Below are 22,860 nucleotides of genomic sequence, written 5' to 3'. Positions count from 1 at the left end.
CTGTACTGAACACGCACAGTCTGGTGTGACATGTAACTTATCTGCGTTGTTGACCATCAGACTCAACCATCCCATTACTACCACTGTTCACATTATTTTGCCTATCCCCTGTAGGTGTGAATGCTGGAAAAGTGTGTAGATCCAGTGTGCTCCCAGGTAGCTCAGATATCTGTAAATGCAGCTCTCAGACTTGTAATGGAATGAAAACCACCGGAAGTTTGTCACTTTGGTAGACAAAGATTATGTTGGCATAATGAGATGCAAAATCATTTGATGATGATGATGATGATGAAATTTTAAATGAGAATCAGAATAGCTTGGCGGGTAATAACCAGATATATGTACTTAGCTGTTCTTTAGTTTTAGATTAATTTCCCTGCTGGTGTGCCAGCATTTTTTAAACAGATGAAGAGATTAATGTAATGTGAATTGTAAGATTTTGTCAAGTTTGGAATTTTTTCCCTACATTATTAGGTAAGAGACATTAAAGTGTTATCAGTGGCATGTTCACCCAGATGAAAGTGATCAGACAGTAATCAGTTTTGATTCTTGCTTTTACTTATACTGTGTGAATCTATTGACAACTTAATGGCAAATTTTAACCAGATAATGGCAGCAGTTTTATATTCTTCTTATCTGGTGTGATTGAATGTGAATACAGGTGGGTAAGGGGTGGGTAGGAATTTTAACAGAATAATTTTCGAGAGTTTTGACTTTTGACACTTAAATCTAATTAGCAACGGTGCTAATAGCTGTTCAACTGAGTGCACGTATGCCCCCCTCCCCCCTTTCTCTCTGCCAAGGATATGTTGAGTCGCAGACAGGCACAACGGAAAGACTGCTAAACAAGTAACCTTTTGGCCAAAAGGCTTCTGTATTAGACAACATAAACACACATTCTTGCAAACCCCCCCCCCCCCCCCACACACACACACTATTTCTGACTGGAATCAGCTGTCAGAGACAGTGGTCATGTGTGTGTTAGTTGCATCCATGTGAATATGTATATGTATGTTGTCTAATTCAGAAGAAAGCTTTCGGCCGAAAGCTTACTTGTTTAGCAGTCTTTTTGTTGTGCCTGTCTCCGTCTCAGCATCTCCGCTATATGGTTTGTAGCAATCTATACTTTTCATCATATTGTCATTATTCTGTCCTGGATTTTCTGTTTTTTTGACTAATTTTATTTTATTGAGCTTGTTTATTGAATGTAAACTGTTATATAGACTCTGTTTTTTGAGTTTAATGTTTGTTTTTCCTGCTTTGCTCCCTTTATATATTTTTATTGTTCAACTTTTTACCTTTTGGATTGCACTACCACACACTGTCAGTCTTGAGGAGTAAACATCTTTTTCTATTGTTGTGACAAACATTGTAACTTCCTTGTAAGTTGAAAACTAGTCAGCTTGAATAAGTTAATCCTGTAGAACAGGATATTGTTTTTCCACCTCATCTGTTTGTCTCATTGCAGTAGAGCATCACAGTCGAAACCTTTTCTACGTAGTGTTATTCCTTCAGCCCCCTGCATGTTCAGTCTCTCCCAGTGTCATGTTACGGTCTTCTCCGAATTCTGTTATTTCTTGTTTTAAAACATCAGTTTTCTTGATGTGACTACATAGACTTTCCCAGCTTATTAACTAATGGTATTATTGTTGTGTCTGCAGCCGGATCATAAAATCATCTAGACACAATATTCCAGTGGTCCACCTGGTCACCTTCTTCAGCAATTAGCTAATCTTGTCAAAATCAATTCTTTTGTGAACAGCGGCTGTTTTATACTCCATGGAAGACCAGTAGTGCAGGCATTGTTCAGTGGTCAAAGTTGACAGAAACAATGAATTACTATCGAATACCTCTGTCAATACATTCTACTGGCCAAGTTAAAGATCATTCTTTTTTAATGCCAAATAAAACTGGGAGTCCACATTTTATGCAAAAGGAAGTCCTTGCCTCTATTTACAATTTTGTCTGCAAGTCTAATTTCGATTGGTTCTTTTAAGAGACAGTTACAGTAGGTAGACACAAGGGTATCTATCTGTGTATCATAATGTATCATTTTGTATGCCTTGCTTAGACAAAGCTTCACCACCGCAGATTTCTCAGGTTTTAGTATATGTGCATGGCGATAAGTGCTCAACACATCTGTCATGAATGGTGCAAATTGTTTGGCCAGTATACATTTTCCATAATGACAACTTTATTCTGTAAATGGCGGACTTCCTCAGTCCTATATTATCTTTTACTGAGTTAAGGAATGTTCTAATCTTGGATGGTATGAAATACATTTTTAATATTATACCATTTTAAAATCCTTGCTATCTTTGAAGATAAGCCTCCAGTGTATGGTAGGAAAGAAATCAATCTACATGCATACATGCATCTTTTATTGGTTCCAGTGAAGGTCCAACCTCAAAGGCTCAGTGGATATGTTTGTCTGTGCTGCCATTTTGCTTGAACACAAATTTAAGATGACGTAGCTCTTGTGTCAAGCTTTCTGCATCTGAGATGGCATAAGCCTTCTTTGCCAATGTCTGCAGGACTCCTGTGCATTGGTTCAGTGGATGACAACTCGCACATAGATACCGCTCTATACAGACTGGTTTCCTGTAAACACTGTCTTTCAGAATCTCATCGTCCTTTCTACAGACCAGTATGTGCAGAAATTGGAGCTTTCCATCCCTTTCAGTGTGCATTGTGAAATTGATACTGTGACAAAGGCAATTAAAATGATCTAGGAAATGGTTCACAGTGTCTATTCCGTGTGGCCATACAATAAACTTATTCTCGAGATACCTCCAAAAACAGGTAGGTTTTAAAAACATGAACCTTCTCCTGTCTCCAAAATCTTCCAGAAAAGTTTTAATGGTGGGAGTGATAGTCAGATTCCCAGAACTATTCTGTCAGTTTGTTCAAAATGGGGCTGTGCTCCTCTTAGGCACTGGGCACAAAGGATTGTTATCACTAGAAAGTCTCCAGAATTTGAACATCTTTGTTCTTGACCCATGACATCAGATAACAGCACTCATCGATGAACTGTGATTAACCTCATGTATAAAGAATTAGATGACGCCACATTATCAGTTTTGGAGAAAGGCTTAAATTTTGCTCCCGTATTGAGGAGCCTTTCCATCAGTAAATTCATTTGCTCTGTGGAGCAAGTGGTGTTCTGTTTTCCTGAGGACTGAGCAGAAGAAATATCCTTGTGTTGGGGGAGGCAGCAGTGATGATTTTGGGTGGATGCACTCTCAAATCATCCACAGTGTATAATCAGGCCATGACTGTGGTATGAATCACTTCCTATGAAATTGGCAAACAATGTTCTCACCTGAAGATAGCAGCCAGATGGACCTCTGAAATGTTGTGTCTAGATGATGATAACAACCAGCTACTGACCTGACATTCCACAGTGTATAATCAGGCCATGACTGTGGTATGAATCACTTCCTATGAAATTGGCAAACAATGTTCTCACCTGGGCCAACTTCATCATAGTTCTTCCTTTATAATATATTTTTTCTCATTCTCTTTGTGCATTATTTATCACCTTAACTTGTTCCTTTTTCAGCTTCATTATTTAATTCCTCCGTGTCCTCTGTATTTCAGTTCCTGAATCTTTTATATTCTTAAAGTTGTTCCCTTTACCCTTTTTTCATTCGTTTGTTTACTGGCTTCCTGTTCCACCTTTTCCTTTTCTCTCTACACCTTCCTTGTGATTTCTCATACACCATGATGTTTGAGTACATGTCCTGTTTTAGCAATGGTAAGCGGAACTGTGGTTTAGACTCTAAACTAACTTTGAGGTTGTGGGTTACTCCCTGTTGTTCCCTTTTCAGATAACACAGTGTGTTGTTTGGCACTAATAATGATATTGTCTGTTAATTGTTGTCTTCTTGACTCCACTCTGAAAGCCGTAGTAACAGTTGTTAAAGTATCTGTAACTAGAAATAAATAATAAAAAGGTACATTTTGAAAAGATATCCATATCCTGTTGGAAGTGTCTCAATGCATTGTTTACAACAATATAAATGTATGTATTTTTTTTCCTTCAGGGCAAGCTGTGTGTACAGCAGTTGCATGTGAGATCTCTCTTCAGCCACACAATGATGGTGACAGGAATTACAAGTGTGCCACCTGATCCAAGAGTTACATACATACCGCCAGAAACTGGTGGAGGGCCTATTTATATCACAGAACTGCTTGTAAATTCAGTAGGTGATCTGTGCTTTGAACCTGGTCTCAAGTGCGGAGTTTCAAAATGCTACACAGGCATACCATACAATAGTTCAGGTTTGTATTACATCAGATATATCTTTTCTTGTATTTTTTAAATTTAAGCTTTAAAATAAAATGTTTTTGTACTATCATTAGTGTGTCCCAGTTTTGAATAGTTACTTATTTCATAAATGAAGAAAATGACTTAGAAACTGTCTGTTTTTGATGAGAGATCAATATAAGGCTGTTAATTGTAGTGCCTACACAGTGAAAACTGTAAAACATTTGCAGGTATTTGTCATCTACTTGGGCAGCTACAGTGGTAGCACAAATGTTCTGGTGCTGTACAACTCACATTTTCTATTCCTGTATGTTGGTTAATTTAGTCATGTTTTTATTTTTATTCTCATACTAAAGTTCGAAAGTGTGCTAAGGCCTGCCACAAGAAAAGAAGTGGAGCAGTTTGAGAATTAAATATTTGAATAATTGATAACTGGGAGTGAATTGTGAAATGTCTAAGTACCGATTTATCAGCATAGAGCTTGTGACTGTATCTGTTGTAGAGTGAGTGAGTGAGTGAGTTAGTTAGTTAGTGGAAATTAAAATAAAAATCTGTAGTTATAATATGTGGAAAGTCTTTCCTTCTGGAATATTAAAATAGTATCCATCAAAACTGGATACCTAACAAATTAATGCTACTTTTCCTATGTTTTGCTTTGAAATAGTTGCTTGAAATATTTTGCTAAATTGAACTACTGACACAAACAAAAAGTGTTGTCTTTATTGCAAGTCTCAAAATATGTTAACTTGTGTTATTGATTCCTAATAATTAAGTTTCCCGATATTTACATTTCAGAAAAAGCAATTTTTGCTGTGGATTTCAGATGCTTTTGTACTAAAAATATTATTGCTTGTCATAATGTTTACTGTAGTGTCAGTTATATGTATGTCTTCCTCCACAGCAGCAAACCATTGTTTCAGTGATAACAATCAAAGTAAAGTTATGATGCTTATTTAGCTCTGTTGTTTGGGCCACCACACTCTTTGTAGCTCACAAGAAATACGTAAAATACAAGTATGAACCAAAAAGAACTTTTACCAGTTTCTTGAGTTTGCTTTTTCATCTGACTGAAGCTGCTGTTAATTGTTTATTTTTGTGAACCTACTTTGTTCTTTTACAACTGTGGAAGACTGACTTTGAAGTAGTGTCATGCAGAAAATATGCTCTACAGACATTTTTCTTCAAGATACAGAATCACACACCATAGGTTAAATAAGACAGTGCCTTACAGTATAGATTCTCTTCAACAGTAATAAGTTAGATAATTAACAGCTCCAGGAAAACAAATTTTAGGATAGTTTACAAGATATGACCTAAGATGAAATTTATAATGCGCCAAATTCTGACATAAAGTTTAACCTATTCCTTGATAAATTAGTATCATTTTTTGAACATAGCTTTTCAATAAGCTGATCAGAAAGGACATTAAACCATGGATTGCTAGAAGGATTGAAGTATCATGTTAAAGGAAAAGTTTATGTTGGCAAGAACAAATAAATACCTTGCAATAGTTACTCACTACAGAAGCTCCTTAAAATTGTCAAGAAAAGTAATTAAAAAATCAAGAAACATGCACATTGTGTCAGAAATCAGTAATTCTTGCAATAGACTTAAGTCTGTACAGAATGTAGTGAAATGAGAGACAGGACAGTGGAGCACACAACTGGGTAGCATCACTGTTGAATTAAATGGAAGGAGGGTAGATGATCAGTCACGAGTATATTTAATAGTCCTTTCTTAAATGTAGTAGAAAACACACAGACAACAGTGAAAGAGAGGAAAAAAAAAAAAAAAAACCTCACGTAAAATTCATTGCATAGAAGTCTCATCCATTTCTCCTTCTAAATTTATACATTCTCTTAGAAGTAAAAGTTTATCTGGATTTGTTTGGAGTTTCCATCAGAATACTAGAGACTTGTTCCCACATAATAAGCACTACCTTTTCTGAAATGCATCACTAACTCAGGTCACTTTTCCAGAGAGATTGAAATATGAGGGCACTCAAAAAGAAATGCACACTATTTTTTTAAAAATCCATCTCTTATTCTACATCTTTGAAAGTTTTACAGTGTGTAGATACATCCTTTAGGAACAATATTTTCATTTCTCCACATAATTTCCATACATCTCAACTGCCTTATGCCATCTTGGAACCAGAGCCTGTATACCCGCACGGTAAAATTCTGGACCAACCTGTTGGAGCCACTGTTTGGCAGCACGCACAAGGGAGTCATCATCTTCAAACCTTGTTCCATGAAGAGAGTCTTTCAGGTTCCCAAAGAGATGATAGTCACATGGAGCCAGGTCAGGACTGTAAGGCGGGTGTTTCAGTGTTGTCCATCTGAGTTTTGTGATCGCTTCCATGGTTTTTTGACTGACATGTGGCCGTGCATTGTCATGCAACAGCAAAACATCGTGCTTTTGCCGATGTGGACGAACACGACTCAGTCAAGCCTGAAGTTTCTTCAGTGTCGTCACATATGCATCAGAATTTATGATGGTTCCACTTGGCATGATGTCCACAAGCAAGACTCCATCAGAATCGAAAAACACCGTAGCCATAACTTTTCCAGCAGAAGGTGTGGTTTTGAATTTTTTTTCTTGGGTGAATTTGTATGATGCCACTCCATTGATTGCCTCTTCATCTCTGGTGAAAAATGATGGAGCCATGTTTCATCACCTGTCACAATTCTTCCAAGAAATTCATCTCCACCATTCTCGTACTGTTCCAGAAGTTCACTGCATACCGTTTTTCTTGTTTCTTTGTGAGCCACTGTCAACATCCTGGGAACCCACTTGGCACAAACCTTTTTTAACGCCAACACTTTCAGTATTCTGCAAACACTTCCTTCCCCTACCCCAATGTAGTGTGACAATTCATTCACTGTGATACGTCTGTCAGCCGTCACCAATTCGTTAACTCTCTGCACATTGTCTGGAGTGTGTGCAGTATGAGGCGTGCCGCTGCGAGGACAATCCTCAATATTGCCGTGCCCGCTTTCATCACGTAACCTGCTTGCCCACCAACTAACTGTACTGCGATCAACAGCAGCATCTCCATACACCTTTTTCAACCTCTTGTGGATGTTTCCCACTGTCTCGTTTTCACAGCACAGGAATTCTATGACAGCACGTTGCTTCTGACGAATGTCAAGTGTAGCAGCCATCTTGAAGACACACGGTGAGACTGGTTTGATGCAGCTCTCCATGCTACTCTATCCTGTGCAAGCTTCTTCATCTCCCAGTACCTACTGCAACCTACATCCTTCTGAATCTGCATAGTGTATTCATCTCTTGGTCTCCCTCTACGATTTTTACCCTCCACGCTGCCCTCCAATGCTAAATTGGTGATGCCTTGATGCCTCAGAACATGTCCTACCAACCGATCCCTTCTTCTGGTCACGTTGTGCCACAAACTTCTCTTCTCCCCAATCCTATTCAATACTTCCTCATTAGTTATGTGATCTACCCATCTAATCTTCAGCATTCTTCTGTAGCGCCACATTTCAAAAGCTTCTATTCTCTTCTTATCCAAACTGGTTATCGTCCATGTTTCACTTCCATACATGGCTACACTCCATACAAATACTTTCAGAAATGACTTCCTGACACTTAAATCTATACTTGATGTTAACAAATTTCTCTTCTTCAGAAACACTTTCCTTGCCATTGCCAGTCTATATTTTATATACTCTCTACTTTGACCATCATCAGTTATTTTGCTCCCCAAGTAGCAAAATTCCTTTACTACTTTGTGTCTCATTTCCTAATCTAATTCCCTCAGCATCACCCGACTTAATTCAACTACATTCCACTATCCTCGTTTTGCTTTTGTTGATGTTCATCTTATACCCTCCTTTCAAGACACTATCCATTCCATTCAATTGTTCTTCCAAGTCCTTTGCTGTCTCTGACAGAATTACAATGTCATTGGCCAACCTCAAAGTTTTTATTTCTTCTCCATGGATTTTAATACCTACTCCGAATTTTTCTTTTGTTTCCTTCACTGCTTGCTCAATATAAAGAACATCAGGGAGAGACTACAACCCTGTCTGACTCCCTTCCCAACTACTGCTTCCCTTTCATGTCACTCGACTCTTATAACTGCCATCTGGTTTCTGTACAAATTGTAAATAGCCTTTCGCTCCCTGTATTTTACCCCTTACACCTTCAGAATTTGAAAGAGCGTATTCCAGTCAACATTGTCAAAAGCTTTCTCTAAGTCTACATATGCTAGAAACGTAGGTTTGCCTTTCCTTAATCTAGCTTCTAAGATTAGTCATAGGGTCAGTATTGCCTCACGTGTTCCAACATTTCTACGGCATCCAAACTGATCTTCCCCGAGGTTGGCTTCTACTAGTTTTTCCATTCATCTGTAAAGAATCTGCGTTAGTATTTTGCAGCCGTGACTTATTAAACTGATAGTTCAGTAATTTTCACATCTGTCAACACCTGCTTTCTTTGGGATTGGAATTATTATATTCTTCTTGAACTCTGAGGGTATTTCGCCTGTTTCATACATCTTGCTCACCAGATGGAGAATTTTGTCAGTACTGGCTCTCCCAAGGCTGTCAGTAGTTCTAATGGAATGTTGTCTACTCCCCGGGCCTTCTTTCGACTCAGGTCTTTCTGTGCTCTGTCAAACTCTTCACGCAGTATTATATCTCCCATTTCATCTTCATCTACATCCTCTTCCCTTTCTATAACATTGCCCTCAAGTACATTGCCCTTGTATAGTCCCTCTATATACTCCTTCCACCTTTCTGCTTTCCCGTCTTTGCTTAGAACTAGGTTTCCATCTGAGCTTTTGATATTCATACAAATGGTTCTCTTTTCTCTGAAGGTCTCTTTAATTTTCCTATAGGCTGTATCTATCTTACCCCTGGTGAGATAAGCCTCTACATCCTTACATTTGTCCTCTAGCCATCCCTGCTTAGCCATTTTGCACTTCCTGTCGATCTCATTTTTGAGACATTTGTATTCCTTTTTGGCTGCTTCATTTACTGCATTTTTATATTTTCTCCTTTCATCAGTTAAATTCAGCATTTCTTCTGTCACCCAAGGATTTCTACTAGCCCTCGTCTTTTTACCTACTTGATCCTCTGCTGCCTTCCGTACTTCATCCCTCAAAGCTACCCATTCTTCTTCTATTCTATTTCTTTCCCCCATTCCTGTCAGTTGTTGCCTTATGCTCTCCCTGAAACTCTGTACAACCTCTGGTTCTTTCAGTTTATCCAGGTCCCATCTCCTTAAATTCCCACCTTTTTGCAGTTTCTTCAGTTTTAATCTACGACCCTCGTATACCCCTATCAAAGGTGATAGGAGAGTTGTCAGTAACTACCAGTCTGTCTCACTACTGACATCATTTGCTAAAATTTTTGAGGAGGTGTTGTATTCTAGAATAATATCCTACTTGAGCAAGAATAATATCCTTAGTAAATCACAGGTTGGATTTCAGAAGAGCTGCTCAATTGAGAATGCCATTTATATATTCGCTAACCAAATTTTTCAAGCATTAAATAATAAAATAGCACTTGTTGGTATTTTCCGTGACCTATCTAAGGCATTTGACTATGTGAATCACAATATTCTCCCAGATAAACAGAGATTTATGAAATAATTGGTGTAGCCAACCAGTGGATATGATCAGATTTAACCAAAAGGATGCAGAAAGTTGTGCTTTACAATTCAATTGAGGTAAGCAGTGGTGGTTTTCCTGACTAGAAGAGGCACAATATTAGGTCCACTATTGTTTACCATATTGTAAAATACCTTCCATCTAATGTACAGGAAGCAAAATTAGTTCTTTTTGTGCATGACACTAGTGTTGTGATCAATCCAAACATACATACAGAAACAGAAGAAAATGTAAATAATGTTCTTAAAAGTAAATTTGGGGTTGGGTGCTCCATAAACCAACTAAAATCATTGGAAGAGCTGTGGTCAAATTTACTTCTTGGCACACGAGTGCTGCCTGTAGAGAATGGTGCCAGCATTCTATCATACTGTATCTTCTGGTTTTGTGGTGAACAATTCCACAGAATTTATTGAGCTTTAAAACAGGTCACATTCCAACTTGTGACCACGGTGTATTGTGACGTGTAGCGGGAAACTAAATTGAGAATTCCAACTTGAAACGAAAGTGGAGGCTGAGGTTTCTGCGGAGATGTTATCGACAGACACTGCTTCCATATAGCGAGTAAAATGTTCTATCATAGTTACTGTTGTCCATTCAACAGAGATAATAGGCCTGCTGTGTCGTCATGTACATGAGCAAATTGTGAAGTTGTGTCAGGAAAGACCCCTACTGCTGCGTGCACATGGCGAGACACTTTGCTTAGTTGGCACTTGACATACATATGAGTTCATTCTCAGCAATCTTTTGGAATTACAGCCCAGAGTCTAGGTGGAACGTTGCTGTGATGTCAGGTGCATCTTAGGAATGTAGTAGGTGAGGATGGCTGAGGTTTTCTGGTTGAGACGTCACATTACAGTTTGACAACTGCGCCAGGAACACTGACTAATTGAAATTCCAAGTTTGACAAAGTATCCTTAAGGTGGTTCTGGAGGTTTTGGTCAGACACTTGTGCCACAGCAAGTTGAGCGAAATCGATGATACTTAAGATGGTGTTGATATAAGAAAGACAATCAGCTACTACATTTTCAATTCCTGAAATGTGTTTGATGTCTTTGCCCCAGGGAAGTGTGTTAATACAACTATTGTTCTCTGTATACATAAATGATTTGGCGGAAAGAGTGGTTGTTTGCTGGTGATGTTGTGGTGCATGGTAAGGCGTTGAAGTTGATTGACAGTTGGAAGATACAAGATAACTTAGACAAAAATTCTAGATGGTGTGATGAATGGCAGCTTGCTCTAAATGTGGGAGATATTAGTCACTGTGGATGAGTGAAGAAAATAAACCTGTAATGTTCGGGTACAGCATTAGTAGTGTACTGCTTGACACAGTGATGTTGTTTAAATATCTGGGCGTAACACTGCAAAGCGATATGAAATGGAAGGTGAATGTGAAGACTATGGTAGGGATGACGAATTGTCGGCTTTGGTTTATTGGAAGAATTTTAGCAAAGTGTGGTTCACCTGTAATGGAGACCACATATAGGACACTGGTGCAATCTATTCTTGAATACTGCCCAAGTGTTGGGGGCCTATACCAGGTCAAATTGAAGGAGGACATCAAAGCAGTTCAGAAGCAGGTGGCTAGATTTGTTACAGGTAGATTCAAACAACATGTAAGATTTATGGAGATGCTTTGGGAACTCAAATCGGAATCCCTGGAGAGAAGGCGACTTTCTTTTCAAGGAACTCTAGTGACAGAATTTAGAGAAGTGGCATTTGAACCCGACTGCCAAATGATTCAACTGCTGCCAACATACATTGCACATAATGACCACAAAGATCAGATCCAAGAAATCAGGGCTCATGCGGAGGCGTGTAGACAGACGTCGTTCTCTTGCTGTATTTGGGAGTGGAAAAGGAAAGGAAGTGACTATTAGTGTTACAGGTTACTCTCCACCATACACCATGCAGTGGCTTGCAGAGTATCTACATGGATGAGAACTGCATGAGAAATACCAGTTGGTTATGCTAGCAAGGTGAGCAGTTGTTGTTGTGTTGCTGGTTATGCTAGCAAGGTGAGCAGTTGTTGTTGTGTTGCTGGAGTGTGTGAGTGAGTGGTTTGTGATCTGTACAAATAGTAAACTCTCTGGCTTCCAGTTGCGGGTGAAAGTACTTGATAGCTTCGTAGATAGTGAGAAGTTCTCTATCACATACATTCCACTTTTGCTGTGAAGGAGACAGCTTGTGAAGTTAAAGAAACTAGTGACTGCCATGTGCTATCACGGAACTCGTGCAGCATCACATCGATTGCTATTTGGCTTGTGTGAACAATCTAGTGCGAGGGTTGCATCTGATTCAGGGTGAATGAGAAGTGCTGCAGCCACTGTGCTTTATTCTGCTGCTCTGAAGGCAGAGCTCATGGTTTCTGTCCACTGAATCAGTGAGTTACCCTTGACTTTTTTGGATTAGCGTGTACTGTGGTCAGTGGTATTTGTAGCTTGGTCAAACATGGCAGATGTCAACAGTAAAAGTTGAACATGATAACAAAGTGGCTCATTTCTGTAGCAGTATTCGGTAGAGCAGTTTGTAAAATGTCTTCCACTTTTCATGGTAATGGTAGTGAGGCCTTAGAGGAAATCTGGTGCTGTAGAGAATTGACTTGTGACTGACCATATACGCACTTAGAAGTGTTCAGCACTCCACCATAATTATTTAAATGCTTGAAAACTGTGATTAAGTGCTGTTCTGCAGTGGGTGAAAAGGCAAGAATATCATCCACATGCTTGAAACAGAAAGAAAGATTTTGCAGTACAGAATTGATGAATCATTGCCATGATTGTGCAGCATTCAATAGGCCAAATTTCATGAAGAGGCTTGCAAGTAACCCAAATGGAGTGGGGGTGGGGGAGGGGGGGGGGGAATAGCTATCTTCAGTACATCTGTGTCCACCACTGGGATCAGAGTAAACTCATTTGCACAATGAAGAACACAGAATATGGTTGCACCACATAATGCGTAATTATAATCTCATAATAAAGGCACTGGGTAACAGTCTGGCACTGTTCGAAAGTTGAGTGCACAGTATTCCCCACGTGGACACATTGTGCCTCCCGTCTTTGGCACAAGGTGCTAGGTAGACGACTGTGGGCTACAGGATATATGAATAATTCCTTCCTTACGCATTGTGCTCTGCGGTTGGGAGCTAGACATCTAGGTCTACATGAGACGGGTAGTTCATCAGTAGTTTTAATAACGTATACTGTGTTGTGACGTACCTCGTTCGGTGCTCCAAGTGGTCGCGTCAAGGCTGGAAATCGTTGGAGTAGGTCTTCATTCTCACCACTGGCCGTTTGCATGATCTTGGCCGTACGCACTGCCTCACTACGATGGAATCCCGAAGCTGTCAGGCCTGTGACATTGTCGATGAGTTTTGCATTCACCACCTTAGGAAGCAGGTGATAGTGTGCTAAGAAATGGGCTGCCATGATAGGCTAAGTCATATCTATGATTGCGAAATCCCATGCAAAGACATGACACAGTCCCAGGTCTAATTCAATTCACTACATACTGTATGTCTGTATAGTGGAGTTGTTTGCTGCAATAAGGCAGAACGAGATTGATAGTTGGCTGCCATGTAATAGGGTTTGGAGAAATGTAAATAAGTCTGATCCAGTATTAACCATATATATCTGACCTGACTTCCAATCACATATAAATAGCCGCTGCCATTATGCTCGGATATTGAATGATACACTCATGTCTGATTGCTGCTGGCAAGGCATGATACATCTGCACGCATGATCCCTGATTCTGCAGTGATACCAACAGATGGGGTATTGACCTGTTCTAGAAATTGACGAGGTTGTGGAAGAGCGGTTTCTTGATCCCTCGCAATGTCTGTTGCTGTCACTGTTATAATTACACCAAGATAACAGGGTTATAAATACCAAATCAAATAGGGGTAATACAGGAGTAGGTTTAATAATGAATAAAAAAATAGGAGCATGGGTCAGCTACTACAAACAGCATAGTGAATCCATTATTGTAGCCAAGATAGACATGTAGCCCACACCTACCACAGTAGTACAAGTTTATATGCCAACTAGCTCCGCAGATGATGAAGAGATTGAAGAAACGTATGACAAGATAAAAGAATTACTCAGATGGTGAAGGGAGACGAAAATTTAATAGTTATAGGGGACTGGAATTTGATAGTAGGAAAAGGAAGAGAAGGAAAAGTAGTAGATGAATGTGGAATGGGGATAAGGAATGAAAGAGGAAGCCGCTCGGTTGAATTTTGCAAAGAGCATATCTTGATCATAGCTAACACTTGGTTTAAGAAACATGAAAGAAGGTTGTGTACATGGAAGAGGCCTGGAGACACTGGAAGGTTTCAGATAGATTATGTAATGGTAAGACAGAGATTTAGGAACCAGATTTTAAATTGTAAGACATTTCCAGGGGCAGATGTGGACTCTGACCACAATCTATTGGTTATGCACTCTAGAGTAAAACTGAAGAAATTGCAAAGAGGTGGGAATTTAACAAGATGAGACCTGGATAAACTGAAAGAACCAGTGGGTGTAGAGAGTTTCAGAGAGAGCATTAGGGAACGATTGACAGGAACAGCGGAAAGAAATATGGTAGAAGAAGAGTGGGTAGCTTTGAGAGATGAAATAGTGAAGGTAGCAGAGGATCAAAAAGGTAAAAAGCCGAGAGCTAGTAGGAATCCTTGAGTAATGGAAGAGATATTGAATTTAATTGATGAAAGGAGAAAACATAAAAATGCAGTAAATGAAGCAGGCAAAAAGGAATACAAACGTCACAAAAATGAGATCGACAGGATGTGCAAAATGGCTAAGCAGGGATGGTTAGAGGACAAATGTAAGGATGTAGAGGCATATATCACTAGGGGTAAGATAGATACTGCCTACAGGAAATTTAAAGAGACCTTTGGAGAAAAGAGAACCACTTGTATGAATATCAAAAGCTCAGATGGAAAACCAGTTCTTAGTAAAGAAGAGAAAGCAGAAAGGTGGAAGGAGTATTTAGTAGGTGTGTACAAGGGTGATGTACTCCTGGGCAATGTTACGGAAATGGAAGAGGATGTACGTGAAGATGAAATGGGAGATGTGATACTGCGTGAAGAATTTGACAGAGCACTGAAAGACCTAAGTCGAAAGAAGGCCCCGGGAGTAGACAATATTTCATTAGAACTACTGATAGCCTTGAGAGAGCCAGCTATGACAAAACTCTACCATCTGGTGAGCAAGATGTACGAGACAGGTGAAATACCCTCAGACTTCAAGAAGAATGTAATAATTCCAATCCCAAAGAAAGCAGGTGTTGACAGGTGTGAAAATTACCGAACTATCAGTTTAATAAGTCACGGCTGCAAAATAGTAACACGAATTCTTTACAGACGAATGGAAAAACTGATAGAAGCCAACCTTGGGGAAGATCAGTTCGGATTCGGTAGAAATGTTGGAACACATGAGGCAATACTGACCCTATGACTTACCTTAGAAGATAGGTTAAGGAAAGGCAAACCTACATTTCTAGCATTTGTAGACTTAGAGAAAGCTTTTGACGATGTTGACTGGAATACTCTCTTTCAAATTCTGAAGGTGTCAGGGGTAAAATACAGGGAGCGAAAGGCTATTTACAGTTTGTACAAGAACCAGAATGCAGTTATAAGAATCGAGGGACATGAAAGGGAAGCAGTGGTTGGGAAGGGAGTGAAACAGGGTTGTAACCTATTCCCAATGTTATTCAATATGTATATTAACCAAGCAGTAAAGGAAACAAAAGAAAAATTTGGAGTAGGAATTAAAATCCATGGTGAAGAAATAAAAACTTTGAGGTTTGCCGATGACATTGTAATTCTGTCAGAGACAGCAAAGGACCTGGAAGAGCAGTTGAACGAAATGGACAGTGCCTTGAAAGAAGGATATAAGATTTACATCAACAAAAGCAAAACGAGGATAATGGAATGTAGTCTAATTAAATCAGGTGATGCTGAGGGAATTAGTTTAGGAAATGACACACTTAAAGTAGTAGATGAGTTCTGTTATTTGGGGAGCAAAGTAACTGATGATTGTCGAAGTAGAGAGGATATAAAATGTTGACTAGCAATGGCAAGAAAAGCGTTTCTGAAGAAGAGAAATTTGTTAACATCGAGTATAGACTTAAGTGTCAAGAAGTCTTTTCTAAAAGTATTTGTATGGAGTGTACGATGTTTGGATGTGAAACATGGATGATTAATAGTTTAGACAAGAAGAGAATAGAAGCTTTCAAAATGTAGTGCTGCAGAGGAATGAAGATTAGATGGGTAGATTGTGTGACTAATGAGGAGGTACTGAATAGAACTCATGAGAGGAGGAATTTGTGGCACAACTTGACTAGAAGAAGGGATTGGTTAGTAGGACACATTCTGCGGCATCAAGGGATCACCAATTTAGTGGTGGAGGGTGAAATTCGTAGAGGGAGACCAAGAGATGAATACGCTAAGCAAATTCAGAAGGATTTAGGTTGCAGTAGTTAATCGGAGATGAAGCAGTTTGCACAGGATAGAGAAGCATGGAGAGCTGCATCAAACCAGTCTCTGGACTGAAGACCACAACAACAACAACAGTTCACTGATGTGTTTGGTGAGTGCATCACTCTTGGCTACAAGATTGTCATGGTCTATGCGTGTTACCATTGTTGTCGATATGCTGCCTCGAAGTGTTGTCACTGCTCTTAATGGGGCTTGTGTCATTACATCCATTACCTTGTCAACTAAGTTGCCCATTGCACCTAGGTAAATCTCAGTTTGTGATGCCGTAATTGCTATTACTTGCGGTGGTAGGCAGCTACTCCTAATGCTCGTAGCAAGTTGTCAGGTACGGTGCTGGTGTAGATCTTGCCCCTCAAGTGTCATAGATACTGTGATGGCTTCTGGTCATTGATATCCTTCTGAGTTCAAACTTACCTGATATGTTATTCGTTGAGATGCTAAGACTTTACGAATTAATTCGATGCTGAGACTTAACGAATTTATTCTATCTCCTGCATATTGATGGTCTAGATGATTCACCAATGTTGCATGCTTCATGGAATCTGTTGTGATTCCAGCAGAAAGAAGATGGGCCTCCACTTGCACAAATCACAGTACAGGGTTGTGTGACCAGAAGTCCGATAAATGCATGGCAGGTCCGAATACTGATGATACTGTTGTTTCTGATATATCAGATGTGGGAAAATGCTTGGTTAGCCTAGTAGCTTGAGTTCTTTCCGTGCTGTAGGGCATGCTAGATCATGTTGGGGTCACCAATTTGTCAGGCTGGCTGCTTTTCGCTGTTCAGTCTTTAAATTTATTGTTACAACCTCTAGCCTGACTGTCATGAATATAAAGTCTCGAACAAGAAAGGAACAAAACTTATTACATTGCACAGAAATGGGAACTCTTTAAGATGTAGCGGCTCGTAGGAGTTTTATAACATGTGGAATGTTCCCTGCAATACAAGAATGAATCTATTATATTGTATTTAGTCTGTAACCAATTAAACTCCCCTGGAATACGTCGCTGAAGGAAAAAAAAAAATAGATCACAAGGCTAAGAATAAGCACATTACTAAAGAAATAAAATGACATGTGTGGTGGCTGGGGAAAAAATGTTTGACAGTCGCGACGTAAATACTCACATGCACGATACTGCAAGCCACTACATTTCACCAGGATATGAGTCACTACATACTGATGTGTGGTTTTCTGTGAATGGATTGTGTCAGTTTCAAAAAGAGACAACATATTCAGTTCTACAAATCTGGAGGTACAACCCCAATGGTAAATGTAACACACACTGAGGAAATAATAATTGTGCAGTTGACAACTGATTATTTCTATTCTTGTAACAAAAACTAGGGCAGAAACTTCTAAATTTTCAGTTGTCCATACTGATTAGATTTTAAACTGGAGAAGACACTCTTTGGAACTGCTGAAATATCTTAGTCCAGCTACATTTGCACTTAGAATCATTGCAAATCTTTGGGAGACACAAATCACTAAGTTGACATGTTGTTGTTGTTGTTGTTGTTGTTGTGGTCTTCAGTCCTGAGACTGGTTTGATGCAGCTCTCCATGCTACTCTATCCTGTGCAAGCTTCTTCATCTCCCAGTACCTACTGCAACCTACATCCTTCTGAATCTGCTTAGTGTATTCATCTCTTGGTCTCCCTCTACGATTTTTACCCTCCACGCTGCCCTCCAATGCTAAATTTGTGATCCCTTGATGCCTCAGAACATGTCCTACCAACTGATCCCTTCTTCTAGTCAAGTTGTGCCACAAACTTCTCTTCTCCCCAATCCTATTCAATACCTCCTCATTAGTTATGTGATCTACCCACCTTATCTTCAGCATTCTTCTGTAGCACCACATTTCAAAAGCTTCTATTCTCTTCTTATCCAAACTGGTTATCGTCCATGTTTCACTTCCATACATGGCTACACTCCATACAAATACTTTCAGAAACGACTTCCTGACACTTAAATCTATACTCGATGTTAACAAATTTCTCTTCTTCAGAAACGATTTCCTTGCCATTGCCAGTCTACATTTTATATCCTCTCTACTTCGACCATCATCAGTTATTTTACTCCCTAAATAGCAAAACTCCTTTACTACTTTGTGTCTCATTTCCTAATCTAATCCCCTCAGCATCACTCGATTTAATTTGACTACATTCCATTATCCTCGTTTTGCTTTTGTTGATGTTCATCTTATATCCTCCTTTCAAGACATATTTTACATATTTTCATTCAAATATCTCTCATGGAATAATGTCCTGGGATAACTCATCTTTAAGAAAGAAAATATTTATTGTTCAACAGTATGCTGTAAGGTAAATATGTAGGGCTCACCCCAGTCGTCTTGTAGACAATTGTTCAAGTAGTTAGGTGTTTTGACTACTGCTTCATGGTTTGTTGGAAATAACCCACCATGGTTCATAAAGAACAATGAAGCACATAATTACAATACCAGAAGAAAAAATGGTATTCATTGCTCCATTGTCTTTAGCACAAAAAATGGTGCACAATACTGCCATCAAATTTAATCACTTACCCAGAGATATAAAATGTCTGACAGATAGCAGAGTTGAATTTGAAAAAAAACAGAAAACGTTTCTACTGGACAACTCCTGCTATTCTGCCAAGATTCTAAATATACTGTCTTGTTCATTATTGCACTCCACCTGTTGATATGCTTTTCAATGTTGAACCAAATATTTGGATATTTTTTGCATGTTTGTATGTGCTAAGTTCCACCATTAATACTTACTCCTTTGTTACACGTGCTGAAAAATATGTAGCAAAGATTTAACTAAGTGATACATGACAGACACATCTGTTTTACTATATATTCTATTAATTCATTTCACCATTAAGTAATTAATAATCTTTACAGGTATAATTATTTTCTAAGTTATTACAGTCACAAAACTTGTATGTTACATTGCAAGTTCTGTGCAACAATTTCACCTTGGTGTAAAAACGCTGGTCAGTTTACTCACAACTTACCATTAATCTGTGGCAGAATAATGAATGTTTTATGTGGTGTGTATTATGAAATCCTTTGATTGGCAAGAATAATTCTTATTAGTTTTTGCCACGTCTTTAAATTGTTTTTGTATTTTTTCTGGTCTTTTACAGAGGGTAAACAGTGGCTGCACTCTCTGACGCTTCCATTTCATTGTCAGGATTCTGACTTATCACAGCTCAATTATAGATATGGTCAGTTCTTGTCTCTAACCAAGGAAACAAACGCGTGGAAGAATCTTACATTTCGATTGGATACAACTGAAGTGCGGGGTCATATTTTCCATGCCTCTGTACATCTAGTGTGGCCCAGAATTGTGTCATCTGCACAGTCTAAAAAATTTAATGTTGAATTTCCTTTAACACAAGTTGGTGACACTGTGTTCAAGGACTTAACTCTACATAATCCATCTTCTCAGCCAATCCTTGTTCAATTAGCAATGGAGGGGACATATCCTCAAGCAAACCGAATGCTTGATAGTTTGTCACCAAGGTATTTAGCATATTTTTTAAATACTTTTTTTATGTATATGTTTTTCTTAAGTGCATTATAATTTGTTCTATATTGATAAATATTACTATTAACAATTTCTGCAGCTTATACACTACTAAATTTTGATGTTATGTGTCCTTATAGTTATTGATATTTTCTTGATTTTCATAAATTTGTTTTCTGCACTGTTGTGCTGCTGCTATCAGAATATCCAATTATTTTAATATCATTCTACTTTTTGACTGTGGCAGGTAGGTAACCGAAGCTTTTAGCATATTTCTTAAGTTTTCAGAATGGTTAACATTATTAATTTGTTAACACTATCACCTTTAAATTATCCTTTGTGTCTAATCATTCACAATACTCATCCTATGTTAATTGTCAATTAATGGGAGAATCAGTCATTGATATGGCATCAGACTGAAGGTAATTATACAGGGTGTTACAAAACGGTATGGCCAGACTTTCAGGAAACATTCCTCACACACAAAGAAAGAAAATATGTTATGTGGACATGTGTCCGGAAACGCTTACTTTCCATGTTGGAGCTCATTTTATTACTTCTCTTCAAATCACATTAATCATGGAATGGAAACACACAGCAACAGAACGTACCAGCGTGACTTCAAACACTTTGTTACAGGAAATGTTCAAAATGTCCTCCGTTAGCGAGGATACATGCATCCACCCTCCGTCGCATGGAATCCCTGATGCAGCCCTGGAGAATGGCGGGTACCGGGGTTGCATAGACAAGAGTTTTCAAATGTGCCCATAAATGAAAGTCAAGAGGGTTGAGGTCAGGAGAGCATGGAGGCCATGGAATTGGTCCGCCTCTACCAATCCATCGGCCACCGAATCTGTTATTGAGAAGCGTACAAACACTTCGACTGAAATGTGCAGGAGCTCCATCGTGCATGAACCAAATGTTGTGTCGTACTTGTAAAGGCACATGTTCTAGCAGCACAGGTAGAGTATCCTGTATGAAATCATGATAATGTGCTCCATTGAATGTAGGTGGAAGAACATGGGGCCTAATCAAGACATCAGCAACAATGCCTGCCCAAACGTTCACAGAAAATCTGTGTTGATGACGTGATTGCACAATTGCATGCGGATTCTCGTTAGCCCACACTTGTTGATTGTGAAAATTTACGATTTGTTCACGTTGGAATGAAGCCTCATCCATAAAGAGAACATTTGCACTGAAATGAGGATTGACACATTGTTGGATGAACCATTTGCAGAAGTGTACCCGTGGAGGCCAATCAGCTGCTGATAGTGCCTGCACACGCTGTACATGGTACGGAAACAACTGGTTCTCCTGTATCACTCTCCATACAGTGACTTGGTCATCGATACCTTGTACAGCAGCAACTTCTCTGACGCTGACTTTAGGGTTATCGTCAACTGCACGAAGAATTGCCTCGTCCATTCCAGGTGTCCTCGTTGTTCTAGGTCTTTCCCAGCCGCGAGTCATAGGCTGGAATGTTCCGTGCTCCCTAAGACGCCGATCAATTGCTTCGAACGTCTTCCTGTCAGGACACCTTCGTTCTGGAAATCTGTCTCGATACAAACGTACCGCGAAACGGCTATTGCGTCGTGCTAATCCATACATCAAATGGGCATCTGTCAACTCCGCTTTTGTAAACATTGCACTGACTGCAAAACCACGTTTGTGATGAACACTAACCTGTTGATGCTACGTACTGATGTGCTTGATGCTAGTACTGTAGAACAATGAGTCGCATGTCAACACAAGCACCGAAGTCAACATTACCTTCCTTCAATTGGGCCAACTGGCGGTGAATCGAGGAAGTACAGTACATACCGACGAAACTAAAATGAGCTCTAACATGGAAATTAAGCGTTTCCGGACACATGTCCACATAACATCTTTTCTTTATTTGTGTGTGAGGAATGTTTCCTGAAAGTTTGTCTGTACCTTTTTGTAACACCCTGTAAATAGTTTATTTAATTTTGTCTCTAGTCAAAATCACACCCATTAATATTCTAGTATAGACTTTCATTCTCAGGAAGTGACTTTTACATGTTTATTATTTGCTGAATCTCGCTCTACATTGTAGTTATGAAACTGCTTATTCCCTAACATAGAGCTGTATGCAAATTCGACACATCCTACCCCATCATTCCATAGTCACATAATATTATCCTCGCTGATAACATTTGTTGTTTACACACATGATCTTCCCTGCAGACCATACCCACAGTTTTGATACAACAAACATTGATGCTGAAAATTTACCTTCCACATTTCAGCAATTTCTTGTACAGCTCCTGAGAAATAGAATGTATGGCTTACAAATTCAAGCAATGCCTTCACATTCAACATTGTGGTCTTGTCAGCTTCCTTTATGTTTACTTACTACTTTTTGGTCAGATCTGTTTTGTCTTCTTGTCTTCTAATTTAGCCAAATTTCCCTTCTTATTTATTCTTCTTCCTTTTCACAATTCTTCATTTACCACGTATATATTTACTTAAATGAATTTTTTCCTGCTAGCTCTCCTTAACTATGTTTCATTGCTTCAGTCTGTATTTTTTTTCTTGTCCCAGACAGCTTACATCTCTATTGTGAGTTCGTGCCTGGCTACCACGGGGACCCTGCCCATGCAGTGCTACTTCTCTTTCATTAATGCAAATCTGTCTTTCTACTAATTTTTTTTCTTAGTCTCTACCTTTCTATTGGACAGTTTTCCTGGTGCTGATTGTGCTTGGATCTGGTTTGTGTTCTGGACACTCATTTTCTTAACTTCTGGCCTTCTGCAGCTTTTCATTATTAATCATATGGTCCCCTTGTTGGGTTTGACTTGTGACTTCTTTTCCAAATTTTACAGAAGTGTAGATTGTGCAGGGAAGGTCGCCCAGTTTGGCATATATTCTATCTTTGTGCCTCTCTCTCTCTCTCTCTCTCTCTCTCTCTCTCTC

At 39.1% G+C, this 22,860-nt stretch overlaps 1 protein-coding gene across 2 annotated transcripts in view; it reads left to right on the top strand.

Moving 5' to 3' along the window:
- Positions 1-22,860, top strand: part of LOC126413333 (transmembrane protein 131) — a 374,881-nt gene that overhangs the window by 219,772 nt on the left and 132,249 nt on the right. For both annotated transcript variants that reach the window (XM_050083243.1, XM_050083244.1), the window contains exons 15-16: positions 4,047-4,284; positions 19,538-19,916. In XM_050083243.1, the coding sequence (XP_049939200.1) occupies positions 4,047-4,284; positions 19,538-19,916 (617 nt within the window). The remainder of the gene's footprint in view (positions 1-4,046; positions 4,285-19,537; positions 19,917-22,860) is intronic.

The sequence above is a fragment of the Schistocerca serialis genome, chromosome 7 (assembly GCF_023864345.2).
Source record: "Schistocerca serialis cubense isolate TAMUIC-IGC-003099 chromosome 7, iqSchSeri2.2, whole genome shotgun sequence".
Classification (NCBI taxonomy): Eukaryota; Metazoa; Arthropoda; class Insecta; order Orthoptera; family Acrididae; genus Schistocerca; species Schistocerca serialis.
Note: the sequence above shows the minus strand (reverse complement) of the source record. Positions and strands in the feature narration are given on the sequence as shown.